Source organism: Pelecanus crispus, chromosome 1 (assembly GCF_030463565.1).
Source record: "Pelecanus crispus isolate bPelCri1 chromosome 1, bPelCri1.pri, whole genome shotgun sequence".
NCBI classification, from domain to species: domain Eukaryota; kingdom Metazoa; phylum Chordata; class Aves; order Pelecaniformes; family Pelecanidae; genus Pelecanus; species Pelecanus crispus.
In genome coordinates this window covers 195,681,153-195,708,944 of record NC_134643.1, presented here as the reverse complement: position 1 = coordinate 195,708,944, position 27,792 = coordinate 195,681,153, and the positions used below count along the sequence as shown (strand labels likewise).

Below are 27,792 nucleotides of genomic sequence, written 5' to 3'. Positions count from 1 at the left end.
CTTGGAAAAAGGGTGGCCTGCAGACAGGGTGACCCAGGGAAGAGATGAAGCAGGTGAGGACAGAGCTGTCAGCCCCACTGCTCTCTCTCTTCCCCCTGGGCATGTGCCACCCCCACCCCAGGTGTGTACCATTGGCCTTCTGCTCTCCAAGGGGACCTGGGAGCCCCCAGCCACTCTGAAGGGGACTGAGGTGGAGCGTAGGGGAGCTCTACCCCTGGCTGCGGGGGACTGAGGATGGGCTCTTGGATGTGCCCATCCCCAGGATGGACAGAGCCGTGGGCGTTGCTTCTTGCAGCTGCTGCAGGAGGAGGTTTGGAGCTCATCTCTATTAAGTGCTAACCCCACCTGGACAGCCATTTTCTGGTCCAGTGTTGGCTTTTCTAAATGCCCTGGAAGTCACTGGCTTAGGTGGCATGCTTGGATATTTGTGCGGCCTGTGGAAGCACTGGGTGGTATCAGCCTTGACATCTGGGGTCACCAGAGGGTTCCCACAGTAGGGACACTGAGCAGGAGACAGCGTTGTTTTTGCTTCCAGTGGTTTGAGGCTCATCAGGGTTCCATCGGTGACATCTGGGAAGGCTACAGAGATCCCTGGTCACTTGAAGTTCACCCCATTATTGCAAGCCCATGCCTGCCTTGTCATCAGAGACACTGAGCCCACATCAGCAATAAACAATGTTACAACATTTGGACTTGAGCCTGCAGCATAGTGGAAATGCTGTGCTTTGCCTCGTGAGAAAATGTTTTAAGACCTACTGGTACAAACTGCCCAAGAGGTTTAATTTTGTATCTAGCCCCTCAGCTCCACAAATGTAAACATTGCCCCCAGCTGCAATGTTTTCCCCCTTTTCTTCTGAGCTCCAGGAAACCCCCACCAAAGCTGGAGTGCAGCATCACAGGTGCCCAGGAGCATATAATAACAATAAACTGGTTTGTAAATAATTCCCTAAAGCAGTGGAAATATACTTCTGGATGCTAATTTTAACATCAAAGTGGCTTATTTTGGTGAAGGTAAGCCTGTTCCTAAATCAAATAAGAGGTGGTGCCCCAGGGACGCTGGGGCTTGTTCCCATCAGGCTCAACTGATCCAAGGCCAGGGCAATGTTCAGTTGGTTTAGCTAATTCAGAGCAGTTTGGGTCGCACCTGAGTCACTTCATACCTGGCTCTTTTTCTGCTTACTTTGTATAATCTCTCTGAATTGCAGAGATGGCCTTAGGCTTTGTGTTTCCTCTGGGGGCAATGCAGCACGGTACCAAATGGGATTTTAAGGGGATGGCTGTGGGGAGAAAAGATGTGTCCCTGCACCTCTCTGTTTTGCTGGGCCAGCTGCAAAATGCCTTTGGAGACAGCGTCATTTTAGCAAGTAAAAGAGCAGCTTTGAACTTGGAAGGTCTTTGTTCACCAAAAGATCAATTGCTGTGAGCGTGCCAAACCTCTGTATAAGACAGCGATGGTGCTTGTCTGGTGCCCCTCTGGCTAATTTTTTTTTTTTCTTGTGGGTTTTGTTTGTTTGTTTTTAAATTCTAATTGATACATTAAAGAGACAAACAGACAGCAAAATCCTTTTTTATTTACAGACCCAGGCCAGTGTCAGTTGAGAGGAGAGCCTGCCCTGTGGAGAGGGCAGGTGACACATGGAGGCTGGGGAAGGAGGTGACAGTCCCCTCGCCCTGCCCTGATGCCAAAATCCCCTAGGCAATGGCAAGTGGGGAAGGAATTGCCCATGGGATGCCCCAGGGCTGCTCTGCGCATCCCCGAGTGGGTCTTCGCTGCTGCTCCTGCCCCAGGCTCATCGCAGCATCATGCTTTTTCCCTAGAAGAATCCCACAAAGCCGGTGCTGCTGCCAGTTTCTGGCAAGTACTTTTGGGAATGGTGGCATTTGGAAACTGATGTTTAAAGGTTTCAGTTCCTTGCAGGAGATGCCCTTGGAAGAAATCTTGTTTGTTTGATTCACATGACTTCTGAGGAGACAGGGGAAAGGAAAATAGGATTTATTTGTCTTTTTGTAATAAAGCACTGTAAAATTCTTTGTTAATTTTAAACCAATTGGTAAAAAAAACAAATGCAGATGCTCCACAAGGACCAGAAGAACCATTTGTTTCTAATCCAGAAAAAGTTTTAGTTAAAACTGAGTACATCATACCTCTGTATGTATTTTGCAGAGTGGGAAATAAGCAATAAACCTTGGAAGTGTCAACTTACTAGGAGTGAAAGATGCTTTGACTCCCTTATGAGGATCAACACATGCAGATCAGGCCATCTGATGAAACAGAAGTGAGAAATACTGGTCCTTACAGTAAGAAAGAACTAGTTTTCCATGTTTATTTTAGAATACAAATTCCATTTTTAGAATAGATTTCTATTAGCTACTGTCTAATTTAGATAGTCTAATACATATTTAATTTAGAGTCATGTTAAGTGAAATGGTGACATAGTGTTATCACGCTGCAAATGCAAATAAGGGTATGTTAGAGCCAGGGAGTATCATACCCCACATTTATTGTGGAGTTATATGCACCACGTACAGCTGTTTAATGAATATGGAAATTAGATAGAAAACAGGAAGGGTGGCGGGGAGTGACTTGGTGGTGCTTGCCCCAGCGTTGCCCATTGCAGTGGCTGCTGCTTTCCTTGTTTCTGATACACCGGGATTGTAAGTATGAGAAAACTTGACTCTTGCTAGAATAAACCTGGGTCTTATCAGCAGGAATACTTAACTGAAGTTAACGGAATACGCAAACATGTTTTCCCAGTAACTTCAGCAGCTTTGTTTATGCCTGCTTGATGGGACAGCCTAACAGATGTGACAAACTACTGACTTCAAAGCAGGTATCAATAAATTTATTAAGCAGTCACAGTGGCCTTCAGAGCAGGCTCGCGGGAGGCTGGACGTGCAAGCAGCCACGGGTAGCTCTCGTACTAATGATCTATTCATCACAGACCATCACTCTTCTTTCTCTGTCACAACTGTTTAGACTGTAAAGCTTTCAGAAGCTTTATGTGTCTGCATCAAACTAGTAAGATTTTGCAGATGTAGCCTCCCTCCCAGAAAAGAGTTTCCATAGATTTTTCCAGCTGTCTTTTCTCAGCTTGCCCTTGAGCTACCAGGTCTTTTTTCTTTTTATTATTGCAATGTTTGGCAGTCAGTGGTGGGCACCCGGCAGCTTTGCAAGCATGGGGCAGGCAGTCAGCGAGCATTGCCCCAGGCTGCAGGTCCCCAAGGGGGAGAGGCCGAGCTGCTGGGGGCTGAGCTGTCACTTTAGGCTACGGTCCCTGGGAGGACTTTCTTTCCACTCTGTTCAGAAAAAAACCTGTTCGCGTGTTTAAGAGTGAACGGGTTTAGACCCCTTTCAAACTTCAGTTGGTTAATTTTGGTTTAATGTCTTCCTAAGTACAGTCACACTCTAGCAAGTCTCCATGGTCAGTCGTAGGCTGTGTCAAATCACTGATTTTCCTTCCTGTGCATTTCAATGTAACTAAGCGTTCGCTTAAGACACAGAGTACCTCGACGTGCTTTCTTTGTATCATCTCCTCTTTGTGCTTTTCTTTTACATCCCTCCATTTTCTCTCTCTTTTAAAAGTTATCATCATCATCATTTCTTTCCCTCTGCCTGGCAAAGTTGCTCTGCACCTCTAGTCCATTTTCCCTTATATTTTATAGCCTGTACGGAAACTACTTCGAAATAATTTCTTTTAAAGATAGTCCGGCTGCACCTGAAAACAGAGTTCCTGGGAATAAATAAGACAGCACTTATTTTTTTTATTTACAACATCCTTCCTTACACCATCCAGTACCGACCGCCACACACAACACCGCCAGGCCTGGTTAACTCTGAGGAAACTCCCCAAACTCCAGCTCTTCCCTAAGTGTTTGTTCTGGTGGCAACAGAGCATTAACAAAAAGGCACTGCAAGCTCACGAATGCAGTTTGCTGCATGTGTTAGTCTGCTAAGCATGCAAAAGGCATATTTATAGCAGTGATACAAATGACTTTCCCAGAAAACCAGCCCATTTCCACAGAATTTGCCACCCAGAGCAGAAGTCTTCTGCTGCAGTGTTGGAAGCTGAGCAGGAGCAGCCCAAGCCTGAAGCTCCCCGCAGAAACACAGTCGCCCCTGCGCCGAGCAGCTCGCGAGTCGCGAGACGGGGTGGCCAGCCATGAGGGACCCGCAGAGGGCCCTGCCCTGGACACCCAGCGTGCTTGGAAGGCAGTGAGGTGCCAGGGCTCTCTGCGGGAAGGAGCGCACCCTGGAAAAGGGGGGTTCAGTTCAGCATCCCACTAGGGCATTTCCTTGCCTCCTCCTGCTCACATCTTGTGCTCGTGATACTTACAGGATTGCTTTTGTGGAAATTTCTGCCAGGGAAGCGTTTACCTCCCCGTGCAATTTAGTAGCTAGCAATAAAGGAAAAGCCTTTACCAGCAGATCACAGGCATGCAGAAGAGTGTCACATGTCAGTGTGACAAAGTTTTTTTCTTCCCCCCTTGGTCTACATACATTTACAAAGATTGCTGTTAAAAATAACTTGTCCAAACAAACACAAAATACCAGCTGTTCTTTGATTATAATATAACATTTTAATGACAGTCCTCCCCCCTCGCCCAACAAAAGCAACCCAACCCAAGCCCTGCAGACAACTGCTCTCCCCCGGTACGAAGCCAACAGAAGAACAAAGCTTAACGAGTGTGCAGTGTGCTAGGGTTTTTTTTTCTTCCTGTCTTAGATTTCTTTTCTATTCAGTGACTGGGAGCTATGGATTGTTAAATGGGGAATTGGTCATATTTTTAAAACCCACAGAAGGCTTGAGTTCAACTCTGCCATCTTGAGATCTCTGAGCTGAATTTTGAATTCTGCCGTCACGTGACAGCAAACACCATTGCAGTAAACACCATTGTTACTTTTTTGAACTACAGACATGTTCATTAACAAGGGTTAGCAGATAACCAAGGGCAAGCGCAGATCTACCACCAGTGATGGTCCTGTAAGCGCAGTCCAACTTCATCGATTCTGGTCCAGATTTATATTACTGGAGCCAGGAAGGTAACAAGCGAAATGCATAGGTGCAATGGCCCTACGGAGAAACCAGTACCGCAATGCCTTCTAGCGCTTTCTCACAACAAGGGCTTCTTCCTAAATTGTATACTTTAAGCTCATATTTAAAATCTTTGGAGCAAAATTACTGAGTTGGTTTTTGACTTGTGGTGCAGCATTACATAGCAGTAAAAGTCCTGGGTGCAGTCCAGCAGGTTCAGTGATGGCTCTTGTTTGTGGCGAGACAGGTTAACTCGGTGTATGATCTGCATGCAGTACATAACGTGATGCAGTGGAGACACGCCACTAACGTTAACCAAACACCACGGGTCTATCATGAGAAAGTGATCAGAGTATCTAAACTCTTACAGATAGAGGAGATTGGTTGCTGATATATAAATAAGAGACCTTATTTCATAGCATGGGTCAGACCAAAAGGGTTAAGCCCAGAGGCTGCTGCGCAGAGACGCTTTCCCAAGGGAAGAGTCAGTGAAACTGTCTGGGAAACTCGCCTTCATGATTACAAGACCAGGTACTAAAAGTATATGCCCCATTCTTCCAAGGACGTTCAAGGTGGTGGGCGATTTCTTTTCTGTCCATCTCCTTGCAAGACTGTGTTTTGTAAAATCTTGTTTATAAAAAAAAAAAAATTTGAAAATGGCAACGGCTGTCTGGGAGTTTTACCCATTACTGCACCCAAGCAGAGCTGCCACCTCAAACTCTCTCCTCCTTTGTGGTCCTTGATGTTATGATTTTTAGAAAATACCAGAAATTGCACAGAACACGTGCAATGAACAACATGTAATAAACCGAAACCACAGTTTCACTGGCAATTTACTCTAGCTTTTCCTACTGAGTTATCTTTCATGAGTTGCACATCATTCTCACTACTTTATGGTCCCTGCTTGCTCTGTTGACAAAAATACAAGTATTTCAAAATACAAGCAGCTACAGCGTTCTCCTAAGGAAGCTGGCAACTCATGGTTTGGACAGGCATATTCTTCGCTGGATAAAAAACTGGCTGGGTGGCCAAGCCCAGAGCACTGTGAATGGAGTTAAATCCAGTTAGTGACTGGTCACAAGCAGTGTTCCCCAGGGCTTTGTTTTGGGGCCAGTCTTGTTTAATAGCTTTTATTAACAATCTGGATGAGGGGATTTAGTGCGCCCTCAGTAAGTTTGCAGATGACACCAAACTGGGTGGGAGTGTTGATCTGCTCGAGGGTAGGATGGCCCTGCAGAGGGACCTGGACAGGCTGGATCGAAGGGCCGAGGCCAACTGGATGAGGTTTAACAAGGCCAAGTGCTGGGTCCTGCACTTCGGTCACAACAGCCCCATGCAGCGCTACAGGCTTGGGGAAGAGTGGCTAGAAAGCTGCCTGGCCGAAAAGGACCTGGGGGTGTTGGTAGACAGCCGGCTGAACATGAGCCAGCAGTGTGCCCAGGTGGCCAAGAAGGCCAACAGCATCCTGGCTTGTATCAGGAATAGTGTGGCCAGCAGGAGCAGGGAAGTGATTGTTCCCCTGTACTCGGTGCTGGTGAGGCTGCACCTGGAATACTGCGTCCAGTTTTGGGCCCCTCAATACAAGAAAGACATTGAGGTGCTGGAGCATGTCCAGAGAAGGGCAACAAGGCTGGTGAAGGGTCTGGAGCACAGGTCTTATGAGGAGCGGCTGAGGGAACTGGGGTTGTTTAGCCTGGAGAAGAGGAGGCTGAGGGGAGACCTTATTGCTCTCTACAACTACCTGAGAGGAGGTTGTAGTGAGGTGGGTGTTGGTCTCTTCTCCCATGTAGTTAGCGATAGGACGAGAGGAAATGGGCTCAAGCTGTGCCGGGGAGGTTTAGATTGGATATTAGGAAAAATTTCTTTACGGAAAGGGTGGTCAAGCATTGGAACAGGCTGCCCAGAGAGATGGTGGAGTCACCATCCCTGGAGGTGTTCAAAAAACGGGTAGACATGGCACTTTGGAACATGGTTTAGTGGGCATGGTGGTGTTGGGTTGATGGTTGGACTGATGATCTTAGAGATCCTTTCCAACCTTAATGATTCCTAGTTTTTACTTTCATTAAAAAATAATCCAGCCGCCAAGCCAGGAAACATGAAATTACTACTCTACCCTTAATTGGTTTAGTGGTGGACTTGGTAGTGTTAGGTTAATGGTTGGACTGGATGATCTTAAAGGTCTTTTCCAACCTACATGATTCTATGATCCTATCATACCACACGGCCTGCCAAATATCCAGCCTTTTGTGACTCTCCCATGAAAAGGAGGTTCCTTTCCTTTGCAGAGAACACCTGGAAAAGTGCAGGTTGCAGTCTCAGAAGCTGGTGGCGTATTTGTTTCTTGTGCTAGCGCTGGTCTCTGTGTAGTCAAGGGCATCTTTCGTTACCCTGAAAGCCCTTTCTGCAGCTCGGTGTGGCAACAGCAGCTTGTAGGCTGCCGCCCTGTACTTCTTCAAAATGAGGTTGTAGAGGATAGAGTTGATGGATGCGCTCAGGTAGAAAAGCTGCAGAGCGAATGTATTAAATAAAGTACTGGGAGAAGAGCATCGTCCTGGTGTCCTGGGTGTTTACAAATATGATCCTGACAATGTGGAAAGGCAACCAGCAAATTACAAAGGCCAGAACCACCACAGCTGTAAGACAAAACAACACATGCGATAACTAAGGAGCAGGTTAACTTTTCAACCATCCAGTAAACTAAATTTTACATAGCTGATTTTGCAGATTCTTCTAACCAGTACAAATGATATATAGATATCATGGCATTCAGTTGTTGGAAAACCATGAAAACAGGAATAGCATCAAGTCTTTGGATTAAAAGGTAACAGGTAAAATCTTCAGCTAAACTACGAGATGAGTTTGCTGAGAAAAATGTAGACAACTAACAGTGGTGTAACAGCGGTGTAACAGCCGTATAATAACATCAGGCACAACAAAGATTCTCCTCGGCAACATCTGTGAATGCCGTGTGTGTGATTTGAAAACGAAAGTCAGACTAAGGAGAGGTGTTTTTGCGGAAGCACACAGCAGCTCCATTCGCTACAGAGCTGTTCTTTAATGTGCCTACGTTACTGCAAAAGACCGTAGCGCAAGGGCTGAACCTCAGTCACCCACGCTCCCACTGAATTCGCGCTGTTGTCATGGGATGGTTGCTAACGTAAAGTCTTACAGCATAGTTGGTCTATTGATTTCTTTCCTGCTGAAGCTCCTACACATATCCCCAGACAATTACTGCTGGAGACAGATATTTGACCAGAGGGATCTCTAGCCTGAGCCACTCCAGCTGTTCTGGTCTTGTGTCGCGTTTTAGCACAATACAAACAAATACAAACATGCTTGTGAGGGCAAAATAGGAGGAGCAGATGAGGAACAATTAAATAAGCTTATTACTGTAGCCATATTTTTACTTATTTTTGTTTATAAATGCACGTAAGTAAAACAAACAATCATTTATGGAGCATCCTTTGTGTTTCTCAGAGCTCAAAAAAAGGGATATGGCCAAAGCAAGTTTAAGCCTGAAATACATCACACGTGTAGTGCCGCTGGCTCTTTGAGATAAGGGGGAATTGGTCTGGTTGAGTGGATTCTGAGGAGGTTGTGGACACGGGTGTTTCTGTTGGAAAACCTTGTGCCTACTCCAACATAAATATCTTCCTCAAGTAAGTTAGCAAAATGTACTCTCTCGGGCTTATTAGTTTCTTTCCTTTGTGCTACGCTATTTCCATCCAGCTGATTACATCTTTGGTAAAAGAAGTCTCCCATGTAGCATGTAAAACCTATGCTAAAGGCAGAAAAAAAAAAATAAAGAAGGTATTTTGTTTTATGCTCATTAATCAATAGTTGGATTTCTTTTTTCTTTCCTTTTTTTTTCTCCTTCAGATCGGTCACTATTTACAAAGTTTAAAGCCCCAGGGCAGACTGCGATCTCTAACTTTCCAGAGCCTGATGCTAGGTTAATGAACGTCTGACTAAGAAAATGAACTAAAAATTAACAGCATCCTACAGCAGGAAGCGTTTTGGTATTATGATTTGTCTGCAAATGGCTCGTAAGGGTTAAGCTGCTGTTTTTCAGCCTGCTTGGGCAACCAGTGGATTTACTCCTAGGAGAGCTACGAAAGACTGCTAAGAAAATCAAACTTACTTTTCAGAAGCAGAAATTTACTACCCAGAGGTGTTGCTGCCCACTGGAAGAGACTACTGATGTTACCACAGTTTTTCTGAAGTTGCAGACTACCCTGGACTTGGTTCTGTACGGTAAAATTCAGAAAAAGGGTCGGGCTGCTGGATGTGCAGCGCTACACCATTGTAGGTGAAGCCTCAGCTGTGAGGGAGCGAAATCCCTGCCGCGGCAGTCCCCGGGAGCACCGGAGGGCTCGGCGGCACGGCTGGGATGTTCCCTGTGTTATCCCTACCCTGCGTGGGAGCTGTGGGTGCTTCAGCCCCGCTCCTAGCCCCAGCTGTGGCTCCCCAGCCCCGCTCCTAGCCCCAGCCGTGGCCCCCCGGCCCCACTCCTAGCCCCAGCTGAGGCCCCCCGGCCCCACTCCTAGCCCTAGCCATGCCCCCCGGCCCCACTCCTAGCCCCAGCCGAGGCTCCCCGGCCCCGCTCCTAGCCCCAGCCGTGCCCCCCCAACCCCGCTCCTAGCCCCAGCTGTGGCCCCCCAGCCCCGCTCCTAGCCCCAGCCGTGCCCCCCCGGCCCTGCTCCTAGCCCCAGCCGTGGCCCCCCAGCCCGAGAGGGGACAGAGGAGGGACTCACCCAAGATCCTGACGGCCTGGCGGTGCCCCTTCTCCCAGAGGACCGCATTGGGGCCCCGCAGGCGGGCATTGCTCTGCCACAGCTCCCGGCTGATGAAGCCATAGAGGACGTTGAGGCAGATGACGGGCAGGACGAAGTAGGAGGTTGTGACCTAGAAGATGGTGGCCAGCAGGCCGGACTCCATGGCCTGTGGGGTGGGCTTGCACTCGCGGCTGAAGTCGGTGTGGTTGTCGGGCTGCTCCACGCCGACGATGAAGAAGAAGGGGCCGGCAGAGAGGAAGGCGAAGGCCCAGAGGATGCCAGTGAGGGCCTTCACCCGGCGCTTGGTGATGACCACCTTGGCCTTGAGGGGGAAGCAGATGGCGAGGTGGCGCTCCACGGTGAGGGCGATGTGGAGGACGGTGCAGTAGGTGCAGCCCTCGCTGAAGTAGTGGGAGAGGCGGCACAGCAGCTGCCCGAAAATCCAGGGCCGGGAGCGCCAGAGACGGTAGAGGTCGAATGGCAGCCCCGGGAGGATGAGCAGGTCCGAGACAGCCATGCTGCCCAGGTAGAGGTTGGTGGTGGTCTTCATGCCGCGGTAGCCGCGGATGGCCAGCACCGTCAGGACATTGCCCGCCACACCGACCACGAAGAGCCCAGGCAGACGGCCGGGACAGGGACGAGCACCCGCACCGGCAGTGCCAAGCACAGCCGCTCGTCGCAGGGCGGCCACGGCCAGGGCTCGCCACCGCTGCCGTTCCCGCCGCCATCCCACATGCCGCCGGGGGACGCGGCTGCCTCGGCCGCCGCCGCGAAGCGGGACGCGCCCTGCCCGGGGCAGTGCCGCTCCTCCGGCCTCCGCCCTGCCCCACGGTGCCGCCGCCCGAGGGAAGCGCCTGCAGCCCCGGGAGCTGCCGAAAGCCGCCCGGGGGGCAGAGGGGCACCACGGTCCCCCCCCACCCAAGGGCAACGCCAGCATCGCCGCCGGGCAGCCGGGGAAGGAAAAAGGGCATCAGCGGCAGCGTTACATGCAAACGGGACTGACCAACAACAACAAAAAAGAATGATACTTTTATTTTCCGCAGATTTTTAAAGATGCTTTGCTACATCGTTTATGTATTTTCTATCAGACTATACAGGTTCGTCTTCATGGAGTCCGACGTTGTACAATTGTAAAGTGATATGTTTGGTAGTGTATCTATAACGTTTTAAAAAGTTTAGTGTTTGTTTTTATTTATTTTTGGAATGTACAGTATGTGAGGTAAAATTAATATTACATTAAAAACTGTCTTCAATGCAGTAATACGCACTGAGGCTCAAATGGCAAATACACTATTAAATGACTATCAAAAATAGGAGCTCATTTGAATTTTACTATGAAAAACTAAGTCACTGCAGATTACCTGTAGTAACAAATCTTACCGTTTTAGACATTCAACCGTAAGAAATCTCTGGGCTCTTACACGCAACCTCATTTGCACTGCCAAACATGGCACTTTTAAGGTTCTAGAAAACATCAGTTATCGTGGTATCCTGCGGGAAGGTATCAGCCTATATGTACAAATGACAAATTCAAAATAAAATGTAAACATACAGTACATTTTAAAGACAGATCATTCTCGCCACGTGGAGGCCAAGTTCTTCGCCATTTCTTTTTTTTTTTTTTTTTTAAAAAAACCCCAAAACTCAGCAACATTATTCTACAGCAGAGATCATTGGACGTATAAACAATTACAATACATGCCCGTTCTAATATAAGAGAAATTCTTCAGAGATCTTCAGAGCACAAGACAGAGGTTCCTTTTTTTTATTATTATTAAGACTGACAGAAGTGTTTAATACCGTTAAAAATGCTAAACTGAAGACAACTAGAAGTCATTAATGATCCACTATGTTGTAACTCAAATAAATTAAAAGTTGCTAATTACAAAGTGTATAACAAATAACGTAAGTGTGATGAGACAAGGATTTTTTTTTTTTTTTTTTAAAAGATAGTTTCACTACAAGCTTTGTGTCACTGGCAATCATTGACATCTAGCAAGATGTTCAATGGGATGCTTGATAAAATTCAGTCTGGTCATTCAAGAACTCACAAATGCAAGCTCACAAAACATTGATGAGTTATGCAATTGCAAAGTGCTCTAATGCAACATTAACTACATGCAATCAACAATTTGGTACAGTATCCAAAGAGACATTACATTAAACATTAGGATTTCAAGAAAAAAGCAGCTTTAAGTTTTCTGGTGCAAATTACTACACTTCGTCTTCTGATTTGGTGCCCCAAAGAAAGACAGACAGACAGAAAGAAAACAACAAAAAGGCAGTGCTTGATTCTGGTGGATATGGCAAGTGAACGTTGGGGAAACAGCAAAAATTCAATAATGAATTTTATCTCAAAAATCTAGTAACTAGCCAAAATCAGAGGGCACAGACATCTGTATAAACTGCATCGAATCAGAGGTCAACTTCGGAAATGCGTTTTTCAATTTGAATAGTAAATCTCCCTTCTATATGTAAGAAGTTAAAGAGGCATTTCTGTAAGTAAACATCAAATCCTGGGGGTAAGATAAACCACTTGTGCCATCCCCTTGTAGTCTTTTGAAAACATCTACTTGCAGTGAAGAACTCCACATTTATCAGATAAGAAGCTTCCTTCATGCGTACTCTTCCATCCAGTTTATTATTTGCTGCCTGAGAAAAGCCCCTTCTGTTTTTCAGCATAAATCCTGCTTCCCAAATAATTAAGACAAATGAGGAGGTAGAAATACAGCGCTAAATTTCACAGCATCAGATTAATATTGTATACAGCACAAGTTTGTTAGTGTTAAGTTTTAAATGCGATCTACACATTCTTCCCTGTTACGGTAGCAACCCTTAAAAGTGTGGGCCAGGAAACCGCTTTTACGCTCGTGTTTACTGGTCAAACCCTTTTCATTAAACACTGCTTGCCTGCCCCATATAGAGTTTGTACTGCAAGAAGGCATATGAAAGAAAAAATGGTATTTCTGTGGCTTGCGTTCTAATAACATGTGTCAGCCTATACCTACCAGTAAGCATTTTAAAGTGGCTGAAAAGGTTTGCATCAGTCCCAATGCTGGCACTAAATGCCTGTTTTTGTAAAAGCAAGAGAACAGAATTACTTTTAGATTATGAGAAAGTAAAATGTAATGGGCAGCATTCTGAAATAAATCTCTTTTCTTCACTTTATTACGAAGTACTGAATGATCACAGCAATCAGAATGGAAAAGATAGCAAAAAATGCAAGGATGACAGCAGCCCACACTTGGTCGCTCTGTGACCATTGCGTCCTTGCGGTTTGCACAGTGTCCTTGTTGGTGCTCGCCGGTGGTTCAGTCCTCTGAGAGATGAATAGCACTGGGGCGCTGTAGGGGCCTACCAGCTCCTGGTGACCCACGGTCTCTTGGCACTGTCGAATGGCACACGTGCGGAAACGGTATTCACAGTTCAGCTGGAGGCCTGTGTATCGGAATGACCAGTCCGGACCCTTATAAATCTGGCAATAAAGGAAAAAAAGAAAAAAAAAAAAAGAAAAAAGATGCATCAGGTAAAAATGTGTATTTCAGAATGGTTTTGTTTATGGTGAAGGTAACTGTAAAAAGGATGACTCCGCACCATTGTTCTCACCCATGCAACAAAACATGGACAAAAAGCTCCCAAACGCAATTTAAAGGCCAGATAAAGTCCCCAGTCCTTTTGGTGAAACACAGGAAAAGAACTACGAGTGCTTTTATGGCATGATGAGTACATGCCAAATAAAACTCTGTCAGAAGCCCCAGTGTTAAGGTGTTGTAGTGACGACTTACAATGTAAATACTACACCATGGGATGTAATACACAGTATCTTATCACAGGATCTTAGGTAATTCACTCTGTAGCAAGCTACTTCATTAAGTCTAATCCAACCCAACATACGTTGCTGTAGCTACGACATCGCGTGTTTAAAATATTATAATTTATCCCACTAAACATTGTATCAGGAAAGCCGCAAGGAGTCCTCTCTGTGATTCTTAATTTCAACAGATCCCAAGACACAGATGACTTCTCAGGGTGTTCTCCAAGTGTCTCTCAGTTGGCTGGTTAACGTGAGTTCACAACTCTTCACCACGGAGTGCCTAATTCAGTGAAATCTAAATGCTGGTTTCTCAAATTAATTAATTTGCAGCTACATAAAGGTCCTGTAAAAGCCAACGAAATCCCATGCGGGCCAAATTTTCTGTTTATAGGTATATCAATAGGTACTGAGCTATTTTACATGGGTAGCATAGTGCAAATTGATCTCTTTCTTCAAACCCCTTCACCACCCCCCTCTGCCCCCTGTCACCATTACCTGGATTTGCTTTATTTAACTGGTAGCAGGATACAGAAATATCACATCATGCAGAAAGTTTTCCCTACAATTATCATCCTGTTAGACAGTATTTCACAAATGCAAACTACCAATCTTTCAATGAAAGAAGCAGGAAATCTCTTCCGATTTTGTTATTTGAAGAGCTGTTGCTGTGCCTGTGGCTACTCATAGACTTAGAAAGTCCTCTGACAGCCAGGCAGCTGAGCTTTACTGGAACCTACAACCTAGAGACTCTTCTTTCTCTCAAGAAATTGTTCCCATGCTAAGACAGGGCAGGTTGTTGGAAGTGCAGCCTCCTCAAAATTCTGCTAACTTGTATCACGCATTTGGCAGGGAGCAAACAGGCCACAGACGCACAACCTACTCCAGCTACAGCTACGCCAGCCGGCACGGGTTACAGCCCTCAGCTGCCTGTCCCCGGGGCCTTGCCAGAAGCTGCCTTCCCCTCAGATGCGTTTGCTGGGCTATTTATGGGGTTGCTTCCTAACCCCTTTAAGAGCTTGACTGATGTATATAGCTCAAACAGCAAATTACTAACTTACTTTGTCTCAAGCATGTAGGGAGCAATGACATCAGCAACTCAGCTGATGGATCAGGGAGAAGGAGGAGAGGAGAGTGAAGTTTTGGCAGGGAAATGGTAGTAAACAGCTTGGAGTGGACTTCCAGGCAGTTTATTTTTTGTCCGTGTCAAAGAAAATTGTCACCATCATGCCTAAGCATCTTAAAGGCCATTTCCACGGTGGTTTATTTCTTGACTGTTCCAATTTTAATTTTTGCAAACTAGTCTTCTCATTTTAATTTACCGTGCTAAAATGTTCTGGAGAGGCAAAAGGAATCACGCACCTCAGTCTACTTCATTATTTCCAGGCTTAAAAGCATAACCTTCATTTTCTTGTCCAGCTCATTTGGCAATGCACATTGCTAATCAAAGCGTGATTTGACTCAGTGTCTAGAAGCAACACTGACCACACTTTACTTACTTAATGTTGCATTTACAATTTTAAAGTTACAATGCTGAATATTCACATGGCAAGATAACAAACACCTTGGATCTTTTTCATCTTTTACTGAAAAATTTAACAAATGGACGTAACAAAACAGAGCACTACACTAGAAGTTATGAATTATGAAAATATTCAGGCCTATAGTCTACCAAACCACAGACAAAACTTACTTAATATTGACCTATAATAAAATTATAATATAGCAGAATTAATTGTGTTTCCTTTCTGGAAGGCAACCTGCTTGCTTAATAGTGTGAAACAGAGTTTCCAAGCCTAATCTCATGTCAATTATCAGGCAGTTTCTAGGGAACCAAAATTAGCACTGCACATCCTCTTCTAAATGCAGACTAATTTGTAGCTTAGCGTTTCAAACTGCATCTTTGGATAATCAAACCTGAAATTAAAACACACTCTCAACTGCTTGACCCTTGTAGGTACAGCATGCCCTACTACTGAAACAGTCCCATGGCAAAAAAAAAAATAATGAATTATATTTCAAAAGTTTCCCTACACTTGAATGTCTACATTGCATAAGTAGGGGGTCTTTCCTATCTGCAGTCCTCTGTACAGAAGTATGACTTGGACAACATCAAAACTTTTATCATACTGCCTTCAAACAGCTCTTAGTGCAAAGAGAACCCTTTGTTCTTTTTCTCCTAAGTCTCAATTCTGTACCACTGGGTGGATGTTTTCTTTTTGTCAGTTCTTCCCATTAGCGGACAATTTCCTCACCACTTGATGTGTCAAGTTGTATTTAGTAAACATCAGTGTAACTCAGAGAGGCTGCAACTTAATGCGGTATTTATATTACTTAAACCTCTTTTCTCTATCACAATAGTTTTAGGAGATACTACCTTATATTATTTAGTAACAAAAAGTTAGCGTGGTGACTAAAACTATACTGGAACACAATAATCTTTAATCACAAATACTAACTGAAAAAAAATACAGTAACTTAAACACATCATACCTGTTTGAATTCCGAGTCCTTTCCCACCATGACCTGAAGACAGTAGATAACTGGATCACCCTTCATGGGCTGAAGAACCTCCCATGTGATTTCACAAGTGTGATCATTTATTCTCTCTACCCTTGGTGCTGAAGGAAGAAAACACAAAAGTGACAACTAGCTCTGTTTTCCCCATCACTTAATGTTCTATTCTAACGACTTGTAAAATTCTGTCTTCTATCTGCTACTTTGTCTCAGAGAAACAAAAGATTCAGATTCAAATGTATTCTTCCTACAACGTTTTCTGGAACAATAACTAACAATTCACATAGGTCGCTATCGCTAGTTTAGGTATCATCCAAGGGAAAGCAAGTAAAATTTGGTGACTGCAAGCGTGTATCGTATGCAAAAAACCAAAGCTGCTATGCTTAAAAGTATTCTAAACATGCTAAGAAGAATTTTCACCTCAAATTACTCTAACAGCCTGGTCACTCTCTCCTGGTAAGCAAGGATTCTAAGTACAAACCTTCTTATGTCAAAAAATGCATAAACCCAAAGTCTGTCATTTTTGGAGCGAGTATTTTAGGCTTTAGGTGATAACATGAAAGGCGCATTCCTTCACTATCCCTACCTGCACTTGGAAAAGGGCTTAGCATTCTAAACATCCCAAATACAACACAATACCAAAACCAACTTGCCATCCCCCTACCCCCCAAATGAAAAAAGAAGCACTTTTACCTTTCAAGGCAGCTGGAACAGACTTGGGAGTAGTGAAAACATATTCTTGAGAAAGGGGACCTTCACCAGCTTCATTACATGCTTGAATACAAAATTTGTATGATGTTGACTCACTGAGTCTTTGTACTTTGTACGTATGACATGGTCCTCTGTATAAGGATACAAACCTGAAAATGGAAAGAGTAGCTTATTTTAAACACAGAAAAGGACTTCCAAAGTAGCTACAGTATTATCTTGAAATCCATTCCCGTAATTTCCCAGAATCTAATGAGAGGCCCAGAAATATTTATTTCGGAGCTAAACAGTGTTCTGGCATTACAGTAAAAGAATAAGCTCGTTTTCTAGGGCTGAGTTTTTGTTTCTCATGTCTTTGAAATAAAAATCTCTTTTACACAGAGTACTACAGATTGTCTCTTGGCAAAAATACTTCTTAGCATTTCCAGAAACCCTTCTGCACTTGAAACAATGGAAAAGGATAGCTGTTCTCTCTATCGGTGAGCTGCATACACTGCTTTTTTTTGGCCCTCTTCTCTCCCAACATCTTTAGCTTTTCAAAAGTAGGTAACTAGATCCTAGGCCTTTTCCTCCTTTGCAACTCTCCCTTACTACACCTAAGAAAGAGTCATGGATCCAACTGCTCTTGTGCACCCTTGTCAGAGATGGGCGACTGATGAAGCTCTCTCAGATCTGCACAGGAGGCCAGAGTCACACTCCTAGTGCACACCAAGTCCCATTCTGAGAGCTCTGTAGACTGGTCACTCTCCTTTGTGTTGTAATTCTTACATAGACTGATCTTGGCAGCTCTCATTTCATTTTCAATTTTGGTATACCCAGGACACAGCACAAGTTCATCTCCTTCTGCAGGGGTTATCATCTGCTTCGACTTTTTCTTTTCTTTTATACTTAAAACAGATGGTACCTGCACATGACTCAGTCTTTTAATGGCAATGAATTTCTTTCCAGTTGAGAGTCGAATTTCTTTTCCTCCTTACAGCAGAGCAATTTCACCTAGCAGACCTATTTTGTCTCACTGTCAAGCTAGAGCTACTCAGAGATTCAGACATGGTACACAGTGTAGCAGTACTGTTCATTTTACCATTTAGGCAAGGGTACTTGCTGTACCATCTCAGCTTACATTCTGATGTAACATGAGAGAAGGAATCCCTTAAAATAATAATTTGTACTACACGAGTTTATTTTCCACTAAAAGTAACTGCATATAAAGACAACAGAGAGTAAAGAATTCACCCCTTCCAGTATCAAGGATATAAAATCCACAAGACTGATTAGACTTGATACTTTGACAAAATACTTAACTAAACATGAGTGTGCTGGTACGAAACATTTCATTAAACTCTTCATATTGAACTGCAAATAAAAAACTATGAAGTTTTCAATTTTGTACTTCCCAGCACGGATCACTAGAGCCCTTCTTGCCTTGCCAGATGAGACGACCTCCTACGTCTGTTGTAAATTCAGCAAAGCATACGCAATTTTGCCCTTTGCTGCCATCTCCCAAGCATCAGACCACAGCGATACAGGGCAGATTAAAGCGATGCCAAAACCAACCTTCCGTTCTTATCCTCAATTTGAAGGTGGTATTGAATAGAGTCAGTTAATGCTTTTGCAGTTCCCTCTCCCCACTTCAGCTTGAGAGTCTGAGAACTGTATGCAGCACATTCCAGGCGAGGTGGATCCGGGGGGAGAGGCTTTGTTTTCAGTTTTATGGTGTGGCTGAAAGGACCTGCTCCGAGACTGTTTAGGGCTTGAATTCGTACTCTAGTATTTGAAAAAAGAAAGAATAAATTAGCTTGAAATTAGATTCTAAAAAAATAACTGGTCATTTCCACCATCCCCATTCAAGAGAGAATAATGGTACCAAACAGATGGCACTTTCTACAATGAAGACTTTTATCAATATTATGTTTGATAGACTGCCATGAATATGCAGGAGTGTCACTTTCATTGCCATGTTTTAAGGAGCTGTACTGATTCAAAATAAAAGTATTGTTAGCATATTTGCACCATTCACATTAGTGAAAAGATGCAAAAGCCCTATTAGCTACTTCAAGAGTTGTCCATCGTCCTGACCCTGCAGGCCTTGTACCAAAATTTTTAATAGCCACACTGGAGAGATGAGGGAAGGTAAAAAAAAAACACCCCCAAAAGAGGTGAATCCGTATCTTTGGCTATTATATCAGGTGAGTTGAAGGATGACTACAGGAAAGTTTTATGGGCTTTCTGGAACAGATCTGATTCATGTGAAAATAAAGTGATGGTGCCCAGTCACCTCTCTTGCTGTTTTCACTGGTAACACATCCCTGGGTGCCTGCAAACACAAGCCATCTTGGGTCTGCTGGGAAAGGGAGAAGGGGAAACTAGAAGAAGTCAAAGGACACATGGCTGAGGGGTTTGTAGAACTCGAAATTCAGGGATAATTTTTTTTTTTTTGATACTCTGTGGAAAACAATGCTGGCATTAGGTTCACAAGTAAGAATTAAAAGTAGCTGCCAAGAAATTTATTTCTAAAAAGGAAAAAGCAGAAAACAAGAGAAATCTGAGGCTCTTTACGTATCTCACAGGTAGCCACACAGAGCAAAGTGTGTCTAATCTCATTCTGCAGATTAGCATTTGCTTGTCTAAAATAGTATCTAGGTAACTGGAAAAAAGTAATCACAATAATTAAATTCTGAAACAATCAAGCACACAATTTCAGAATACTGAAACACAAACATGTGTGCAGGCTTATGAATAAATATTTCTCCTCCACTACAGTAATATTTAACATTATGCTAATATATTATAGCACAGAACTATGGTTAATATAGGCAAATTTTTATTTGCACAAAGAGTTGGCAATGTATTCCATAAAAGCACTTTTGTGGGTAGAAGTACAGAAGTATCTCTGCAAAGGGAGCTTCTCTTTTTTCAGTTTGTTGGCACAGACAGCAACGGCTCTTCAAGTTCCCAGCATTATTTTGAAATACTTACAAGGCACACAGAAGCATTGTACTCTTACATACAGGATTAAAAAAGTAAAACCAAATCTTTAAGGATTCAGAAAACTGCATAGCCAGATGATATCCTAACTATACTGAAATCAGTGTGGGCTTAAATTCTGACTTCAGTGGGACTGACATTCCCCTTTAACACTGAGGACATCTTTTTGTAACAGGAATGTAGAGTGCCTTCAGACAGAATTATTGATTTTTACATTTTTTTTTTTTAGTAACCCTTAGGCCAAACGTAAGGGATGATTTTAGCAACTAAAATTCTTGAAGAGAGATTTAAAATTGATTGATAGATTTTCAAATGGATATTCCTCGTGCTGACTGCCAGCCAAATACTTGCTATTTCTACAGAAAAGGCATTGCAAGTTGCAATGAGCTGTCATTAGATCAGACAATCCAGTCAATAAAGACTGGACATGGTCCTTCCTTGGATGGATTTTATCTTGTCAAATAGATCAGAGGCCATCTATCTATGAAACAACCAGTCCAAAAACCAGTTATGAATCTGAATCTGCAATGTGAATTCAGTTAAACCGACACATCAACCAGACAGATACAACAATACCACAATAAACAAACTAACATGAATTGTTCTTGGAAAAAAATAAAACCAGCATAGCTCATCTGTTTATGATGATCATCACTACAAAGCCTCCTTTTGCTCCCTGGCTATGTACTAATGCTTCTCTGAGAGTAATGCAGCGAATAAAAAAAATACAAGGAAACAAACAAATAAGGAATCTGCTCTTGTGGAAGGAACATTAGGCTGTCAAGTAGCTGTGCATGGCATACCTGTAGGTAGTATCTGGCTGTAAGCCATCTATAAAATAGGTCAGAACCTTCCCAACAGTTATTGGCTGCTTGTCTCCAAAGTCTATGCTGTAGCCAAGGATTTCAGAGCCATGGTCACGAGGTTTTTCCCAGCTTATAGCAAGGCATGTGGAGGGAGAATAGTGTGGACTTTCAACTCCATCTTCACTTAGTCCCCGAAGACAAGTCACAGCTGCAGGTACAGAAGCTGGAGTCATACACGCCACTACTTCACTGAAAGGGCCTGCACCTGCAACGTTCACTGCCTGCAAATGCAAAGTAGACCATGTTTTTACAGCAGTCAATTCCCGTTTCCAGGTTTCACTAACAATAGTTTTACATCTTTACCTGAACCCTGCAATAGTATATAGTGGCAGGCAAAAGCCCTTTCATTTCACAGTTGAGCCCAGGCCCACAATAGGAGATCTGCATGCAACCTTCCACACCGCCCCATTCCAGTCGATACTCTGTGATGTCAGCTCCGTTACTCACTGGAACCTTTTAAATGGATATAAATAGTTAGAAGTTAAATTAGCCGACTGAGAAAAAAAAAAAAATCAACCAAACTCACCACATCTATATTGTTTTTTTCACAGGAATGTTACCCTCCCATTTCTTTGCTGATTTTTGATTTAGTACAATACAAATAAATCAGAATGCATTACTGGCCTTGGGTCACCTATACTTCAAAAACACTATCTGCTGTTGCAGAGACTACTCTATACAAAGTAATTGTGATTTCAGTTGCTTAAATACAGAGATCATTTAGCATATGGCATTTGGCCTAGGAGCCATAACAGTCAATGGCAAGAGATAGTCTTCTTGAGAGGGTGATTTAGGGTACTGGAGTTTTCACTGACTGGGTCTATACTGCAGGGATGACAATGCACAAAAGCACACTGGTGCTAGTGTCTTCATCTTACAGATTAAAAGGAGTCCTCCTTTGGAGCACTTCATGGCTCTTGTGCATGGAAACTAGGCTGCGAGCATAGTGGGAAGCAGAAAATTGTGCACTCTGTCTTTTCCCAAAATAGAGCTGTGAAGCAACTGAGACGCCTAAGCAACAACACAGACCTGGACTGACATGCCTGCTTAAGTAGCCTGTCCTTCCCCACTACCTGCCCTAGGAATCCAAACTTAGCCTCCCAATTTTGGGAGCTGAATGGTTTTAATACTCCTTAGAAATAAGAATTTGAAGTACACTTAAAATCACATGTACCAGTGCCAGACTAAGATAGGAGACTACGGAAAGATATCAGCAGTCAATGAAGTAATAAAGCCAACCAAACAAAAAAGCCAACACTGTGCCCTGCACCCCCCCCTCCCCCCAAATCAACAGAAAATTTCTTAGATCATGAAGAAAACAGAAGAAAAATGATGCTGCTGTTTTGGATTAAATATTCCAAGACAGCACTCGCACCAAGGTGCAAATAATAATTGCTCCAAAGCATGTTTTTTTCTTTACCCTTCTCTTGAAAGAAAAGTATTTGCTACTTTCGGCATTAGGCTATGTGAAGATAAGCAACTGAATACAAACAGCATTTCAAAGGATAACATTTGATGCTGCTGAGCTGTGATTGATAAGGACTCCCTTTCGCTTCTCTCATTTACAATGAGATGTGTTTGGTGAGACAACTAATGCAGCTGTGGATGGCTGTGCAACTGTCAGTGAAGATGGAGTCATATTACCGCTGTTGCTGCTGTAGATCCAAGAGAGTTCACCTTAAAAGAGGTAGGGGAATCCAAGCCAACAAGTGCAGGGATGACAATAAATTGGGGGGAAGCATTTGATACGTTGACATCTTTGGCTACCAGAGGAATTTCAGCAAGCAGGATCTGATAGAAATTTCAGGAAGCTCAGCTAAGACAAAGGCAAACACAAAGTCCTGGACCTGGGATAGAACAGTACAGGCTGAGGAACAACTTCACCAAAAAAGAACCTGTGTGCCCTGGTGAGAAAGTTGAATGTGAGTCAGCAATGTGTGTCTGATGAAGGCGAACTCCATACTGGCTGTATTAGCAAAAGAGCAGCAAGAATGCTAAAAGGAGTAATGACTCCCCTCTACTCAGTGCTTGTGAGGCTGCATGTCCAGTACTGTGTCCTGTCTTGGGCTCCCCAATACAAGATAGACATTGACAAAATCAAGTAAGTCCAGTGAAGGGCCACCAAGGGGGAGTGCAACACACAACAAAAAGGTAAGGCTTATTTCATATTAAGATTATAAGGCTAAAGGGAGATCTTACTGCTGCCTTAAATTACTTACTGGGAGGGTACAAAGAAGATGATACCAAATTCTTCTTGGAGGTGGCACAGTGGCAAGAGTCATGACTTGCACTAAAGGATATTTTGTCTAGACATAAAGGAAAAAAATTCTACAGCATGAGAGAGTTTGCCCAGAGACAGCTTTACCAGGCTGCAGAATCTTCATCCTGGGACATAAGTAAAACTTGACTGGACAAGGCCCTGAGAAACGTGACCTAAATTTGAAGTTAGCTCTGCTTTGAACAGAAGGTTGAACTAAGTGACATCTAGAGGTCCACTCGTACCTTAATTACTCCGTGATCCTCTAAAGTAGACATCTAACATTGGTCAAATTAATCCTACCTGAACATTGTAAGAGATTTCTTCAAAAGGCTTTGCCTTGTAGACATTTATGGACAGCTCCTCTGACATACCCAGTAGGAAGCATGAACTCTACCTTCCAGGTAAAATAGTTTAATCTTTTTTTTCTGTGCAGTGCTGTAACTCAGATACTTCAACTCCATCTCAAGCTACTGAAAAGCTGTGTTTAAACAGTATTCTCAGATATAATCTTCCTTTTTACAAGCTTAATTTTTATCTGTTGCATTTTTTAAATCAGATATCTAAATACTATGGGTTTACAGGAAATCTGTGAGACTTTTGCTACATTATTACTGATGTAGTTATATAAAATTAAATTAGCTTATAAAACCAGCAAATGCACAATAATCTATTGTATTATGTGGGTATATTCACTCTGAGGAAAGATAACTATATTAAAGAAAAATTTTAAGAAGAGCTTGCATCACTCAAACGCAGAGCAGCAGTTGTGGCAAAACTCATAAACCAAAGAACAAAGTAAGATCTCAAGTACCTGCACGATGCCAACTTAAGCTGTCACATAATGGTATGATAAATGACTTTAAAGTTTTACCTACCAAGTACTGGATAATCAGGAAAGTATGTTTAAAAATGTGATTAAAATACAGTCTTAAGCTTTTGAAGTTGAACTTAAAAACGTAGAAGACAATCGTGTTAAGATAGGTGTAACATGGCATTCTTACCTCCCACGACACCTGAGCACATGCAGCAGATCTGCATGCCACTTGAGGGGGCCTGCACTGATCTGGTGGTCCAGGTGCTGTAGTTATTTCACATTTTTCCGAGTAAGGTCCAAACTATTAAAAAGGGAGTTGATACAACTAAATCGTAAAAATAAAATTACTGCTTTTTAAATAACAGTTTACCATAGTGGGGACATATAATAGCAGCCTGAAACTTTGTACTACTTGCTTATAAAATAAATCTTTGTGGACTGTGGATTCAGGATTTATTTCAGTATCTGACTATTCTCCAGAATAGCTGCAAGACTGTTCTTCTCTACAGCAAATGCAATCAGAACAAATCTGACACTTCAAACTCTCAGGCAAAACAGGAAAGTGCTATCCAAATCCTTATTTTGAAGTTACATGATGGCTGCACTGTAACATAACACAATTTGTAACTGCCTGTTTATATCTATCTAAAAGAAATGAAGGATCCAAAAAATGCTTGAGCTATAAATCACTCTTTGTAGGGGGCAGGTAAAAAGTTAGGTCAATGCTTTAAAGCCTTAAGCTGCAGACCTCTCCACAAACAGTGTCAACTGGTCCTGATAGTTTTTATGAAGAGAATGTTATTGAGCAAATGCAAGCAGCCCTGCCTTTCTGTCTTTAAATCGGGACTTTGGATACATAATTGAAGCTTGTTCTACAGCAATAATTGATTTTAACACATCTAATACTCCAAATATTCTTATATCTGATAGAACACGTACTCAGAAATTAAACTAAATATAAAAAAAGAGAGCTAATTATTATGTTCTAGAACACCAACAGCTGTAAAAATAAAGGTCAATCAATTTACAAAGCTGTATACAGAACATAATTTACTACCTTACTTCATATGAGAATGTTAAAGTTGCAAAAACGCTTTGGTAAAGTACTTAGCATTTCCTAACCATTTCCCAATGCTATTATTCAGATATAAGACATAATTAGCTATTTCCTCTTCTCTTCCCTTCATCTAAAACCCCCTTTATTATAAACTGATGTTTACCTGTCTGTTCCCACACAACAATAAGCTGTGTGAGTCATATGACTCTACATTAGGAAATCCTCATTTCAAAATTACTGTTAAATACTTCTTTTAAAAGACAAGATCCTTAGTAGTGATTGCAGTCTCTGGAACTAATTTCATTTCAGACTGCCTCCTTACCCCAGCCTTGTTAGCTGCTCGCAGCCTGAAGTTGTACGTCCGCCCTGGAAGAAGGCTGCCTACTGTGCATTCAACATCAGAGCCTTGGTAAACCTCTCTGTGTTCATCGGTTTCTGCCTGGAACATTTCCACACCGTAACAGGTAATGGGTGAACCACCGTCTACCTGAGGTGGTCCTAAAAATAAGAAAGAAAGAAAAGCTTATTTAATTTTAACACATAACACATTTGGATCCCTTACACTCACTAATAGTTCTAGTAGAATTACCCCAGCGCAGCTGAACTTCTCTTGCTCTTGGTCTACCCTGTAGCCTTGGAGGCTGGCATGGACCAGGAACCACCGCTGGTGTCTGCACCAGTAAAGAATCAGATGCCTACAAAGGAAAGGTAGATTAATGAAGCCATCTAGGCCAAAACAAGCACTATCAATTATGCCACAAGTAAAGGCAAATACTTGAGTGAGAAACAGGATCTTCCATTTTTTGAACTACGTCTTCAAATACATGAAGATGCCTAAGTGATCTGGTATGTATTTCTTGTAATACCTATAAAAACATGCTACAGTAATCACACAATATGCAAAATTAACTTTTGCTTTTGTGTTTTGGTACACAGGCAAGGAGTAGAATTATCAGTGGTTAATTATCAGTACAAACCTAGTATAGATGCTTGAGATATGACTTCTTCAGTGTAAACTCATTCTCTTTTCTATCAAACTGCAGTTTAATGATTTCTAAAACCTTACTCTAATGGTTGTACACTTTCTGTGCAAGAACCTCTCAGAAAAGTGGGCAGAAATGTCAATCAGAAGAGATTAAAAAAAAAGAATTTCAACCTTTTTATTGCTTAGTAATACTTAATGTGCAATGAACTTCCACCTCTGATTTGAAGTGCGTGCAAAAATACATAGCATAACAACATGCAGCCGATGACATTGACTATTCTGGATGCAGACAGAAATGAGTTGGAGACAATGCGGGGTTATTAGCTTCAGTGTGATAAAGAACAAATACGAAGTTGGTAAGCCTTTTAGTTTATAAAAGAGATGCATCTTAGAGTCTCACTTCACAACTGCTTTCTACATATGTTCCAGAAAGAGTGATTGGAAGCTCTGCTGCTTTTCAGTTCCTTTGAAATGTATTGTTGCCCCCAACAACTGATACTACTTAAAAAGCAGAATGTTTCCCAGGAGGCATATGTCCATGACAAGCTACACAAAAGTTTAATTACATCTTTCTTTACTATTCTTCTGTTGATTTCTGTCACCTTCAGAAAGTATCAGGACTGTCTGAAAGTTATTTTCTCTTTGGTACTCAAATAATGTTTATTCTAAACTAATGGGGTTGGGCTCTGGGGAAAGGAGGTTGGCAGAGCAAAGACGTGTCCAAAGACATACATGCACTTGTGGTTAGGTAAATGGGAAGTACACTGCCTTCCCCCTTCCCCTGTACAACAGCAAGCTGAGCTATGGCACAAGGGAAAGCACTGCAGCTGAGCCAGCACTGAAGGAGTCCAGATTTATCCTTAAGATAAGGTGGCTGTGCGCAAGGCTATCTTTGCAGGAGACTTCTATGTGGAGGAAGAACACATGAATTTCATATGGTAAAGGGGGGCTGGGGAAGAAATTACAAACACCAAGAATGCAAGGCTTTAACATTTTCAGATCAGCTTGACAGTGAAGCCATGCTGGAAGTCTGTAGAGAGCCAGGGCTGGCTTTGTTACACTTGCTGCTGGGAAGAAGGCAGAAGAATACAGCACGACGTTTTGGCACTGGAGGCTGAACTACACTACAGAAGTTGACAGTGCAAGTGTGTGTGTATGTAATGTGTATATATGCATAGTAAAGCACACCAAATTTTTCGGGAATACTGAAAAGCAGGGCAATGTAAACATTTTGATTGTAGCTGAGACAGCATGGAAAGAGACTACGGAGCACAACCCCGTAAAGCCTGAGGAAACACTGTCCTCCCCTGCCTGCTGGGCTGAGTTGGCTGCTCCGAACAGGGTACTCCCACTGACCACATGGAAAACATTAAATTTATACTGCTGTCTTGGGTTAGGCCTTACAAAATGACATTCTATCTATGTATCACACAGGAGAAGACATAGTATCTGGTTCTGTAAATAAGAAAAATCACTTTACATATAGTATCAGAAAAGAATATTCACATTTATTTCTTTAAGAAATAGGCAGAAACTTGAAACAGGGCATCAATAGTGGAACTTTTCTGAGGTACTAATTACAGCTATTTTGTTAGGCACTTCTGTACAGTATTTGCTTATTAACTACTGGACCAGATTTTCTTAAAGAGAGAGAAATTTTATTTAATAAAAATATTAGCTCATATTACCATGCTTTGTCCTCCTTCCCCAACGCAATATACACGTAAGCGATAGGAACAGCCAGGATTTAGTCGGTCACACACATGTTCCCTAGAAGCTCCGCTGTATATTGTGTCCCATTTGTTTCCTGAAAGGTTAGGAATAAGTGTGCAATGAACCAAGGGGTAATTTGCCACACTTCAGTACCAGCCACAGCAGGTATCCTAGCTTCAGTAAGTAAATGTGTGCCTGATGTTTATCAAAAAAATTTAAGGCTTGCTTTGAGTTTCCTGGAAAAAGATCCAATAATTTCATAAAGATA

General features: G+C 42.8%; 2 protein-coding genes across 5 annotated transcripts in view; both read right to left on the bottom strand.

The window, feature by feature from the left end:
* Window positions 1-7,348: 7,348 nt before the first annotated feature.
* On the bottom strand, window positions 7,349-10,543 carry MLNR (motilin receptor). The gene is given in 4 exon segments (XM_075724371.1): window positions 7,349-7,561; window positions 7,563-7,666; window positions 9,788-10,426; window positions 10,429-10,543. Coding segments are annotated over 4 exon segments (1,071 nt in total).
* Window positions 10,544-11,824: 1,281 nt separating this feature from the next.
* Window positions 11,825-27,792, bottom strand: part of FNDC3A (fibronectin type III domain containing 3A) — a 130,167-nt gene continuing 114,199 nt past the window's right edge. For all 4 annotated transcript variants that reach the window (XM_075727820.1, XM_075727818.1, XM_075727822.1 and 1 more), the window contains 10 exons: window positions 27,500-27,618; window positions 25,416-25,521; window positions 25,149-25,324; window positions 23,957-24,070; window positions 20,999-21,148; window positions 20,633-20,916; window positions 18,399-18,608; window positions 16,830-16,996; window positions 16,113-16,240; window positions 11,825-13,283 (listed from right to left, as the gene is read on the bottom strand). In XM_075727820.1, coding sequence (XP_075583935.1) covers window positions 12,969-13,283; window positions 16,113-16,240; window positions 16,830-16,996; window positions 18,399-18,608; window positions 20,633-20,916; window positions 20,999-21,148; window positions 23,957-24,070; window positions 25,149-25,324; window positions 25,416-25,521; window positions 27,500-27,618 — 1,769 coding nt within the window. In that variant the 3' untranslated portion in view covers window positions 11,825-12,968. The remainder of the gene's footprint in view (window positions 13,284-16,112; window positions 16,241-16,829; window positions 16,997-18,398; window positions 18,609-20,632; window positions 20,917-20,998; window positions 21,149-23,956; window positions 24,071-25,148; window positions 25,325-25,415; window positions 25,522-27,499; window positions 27,619-27,792) is intronic.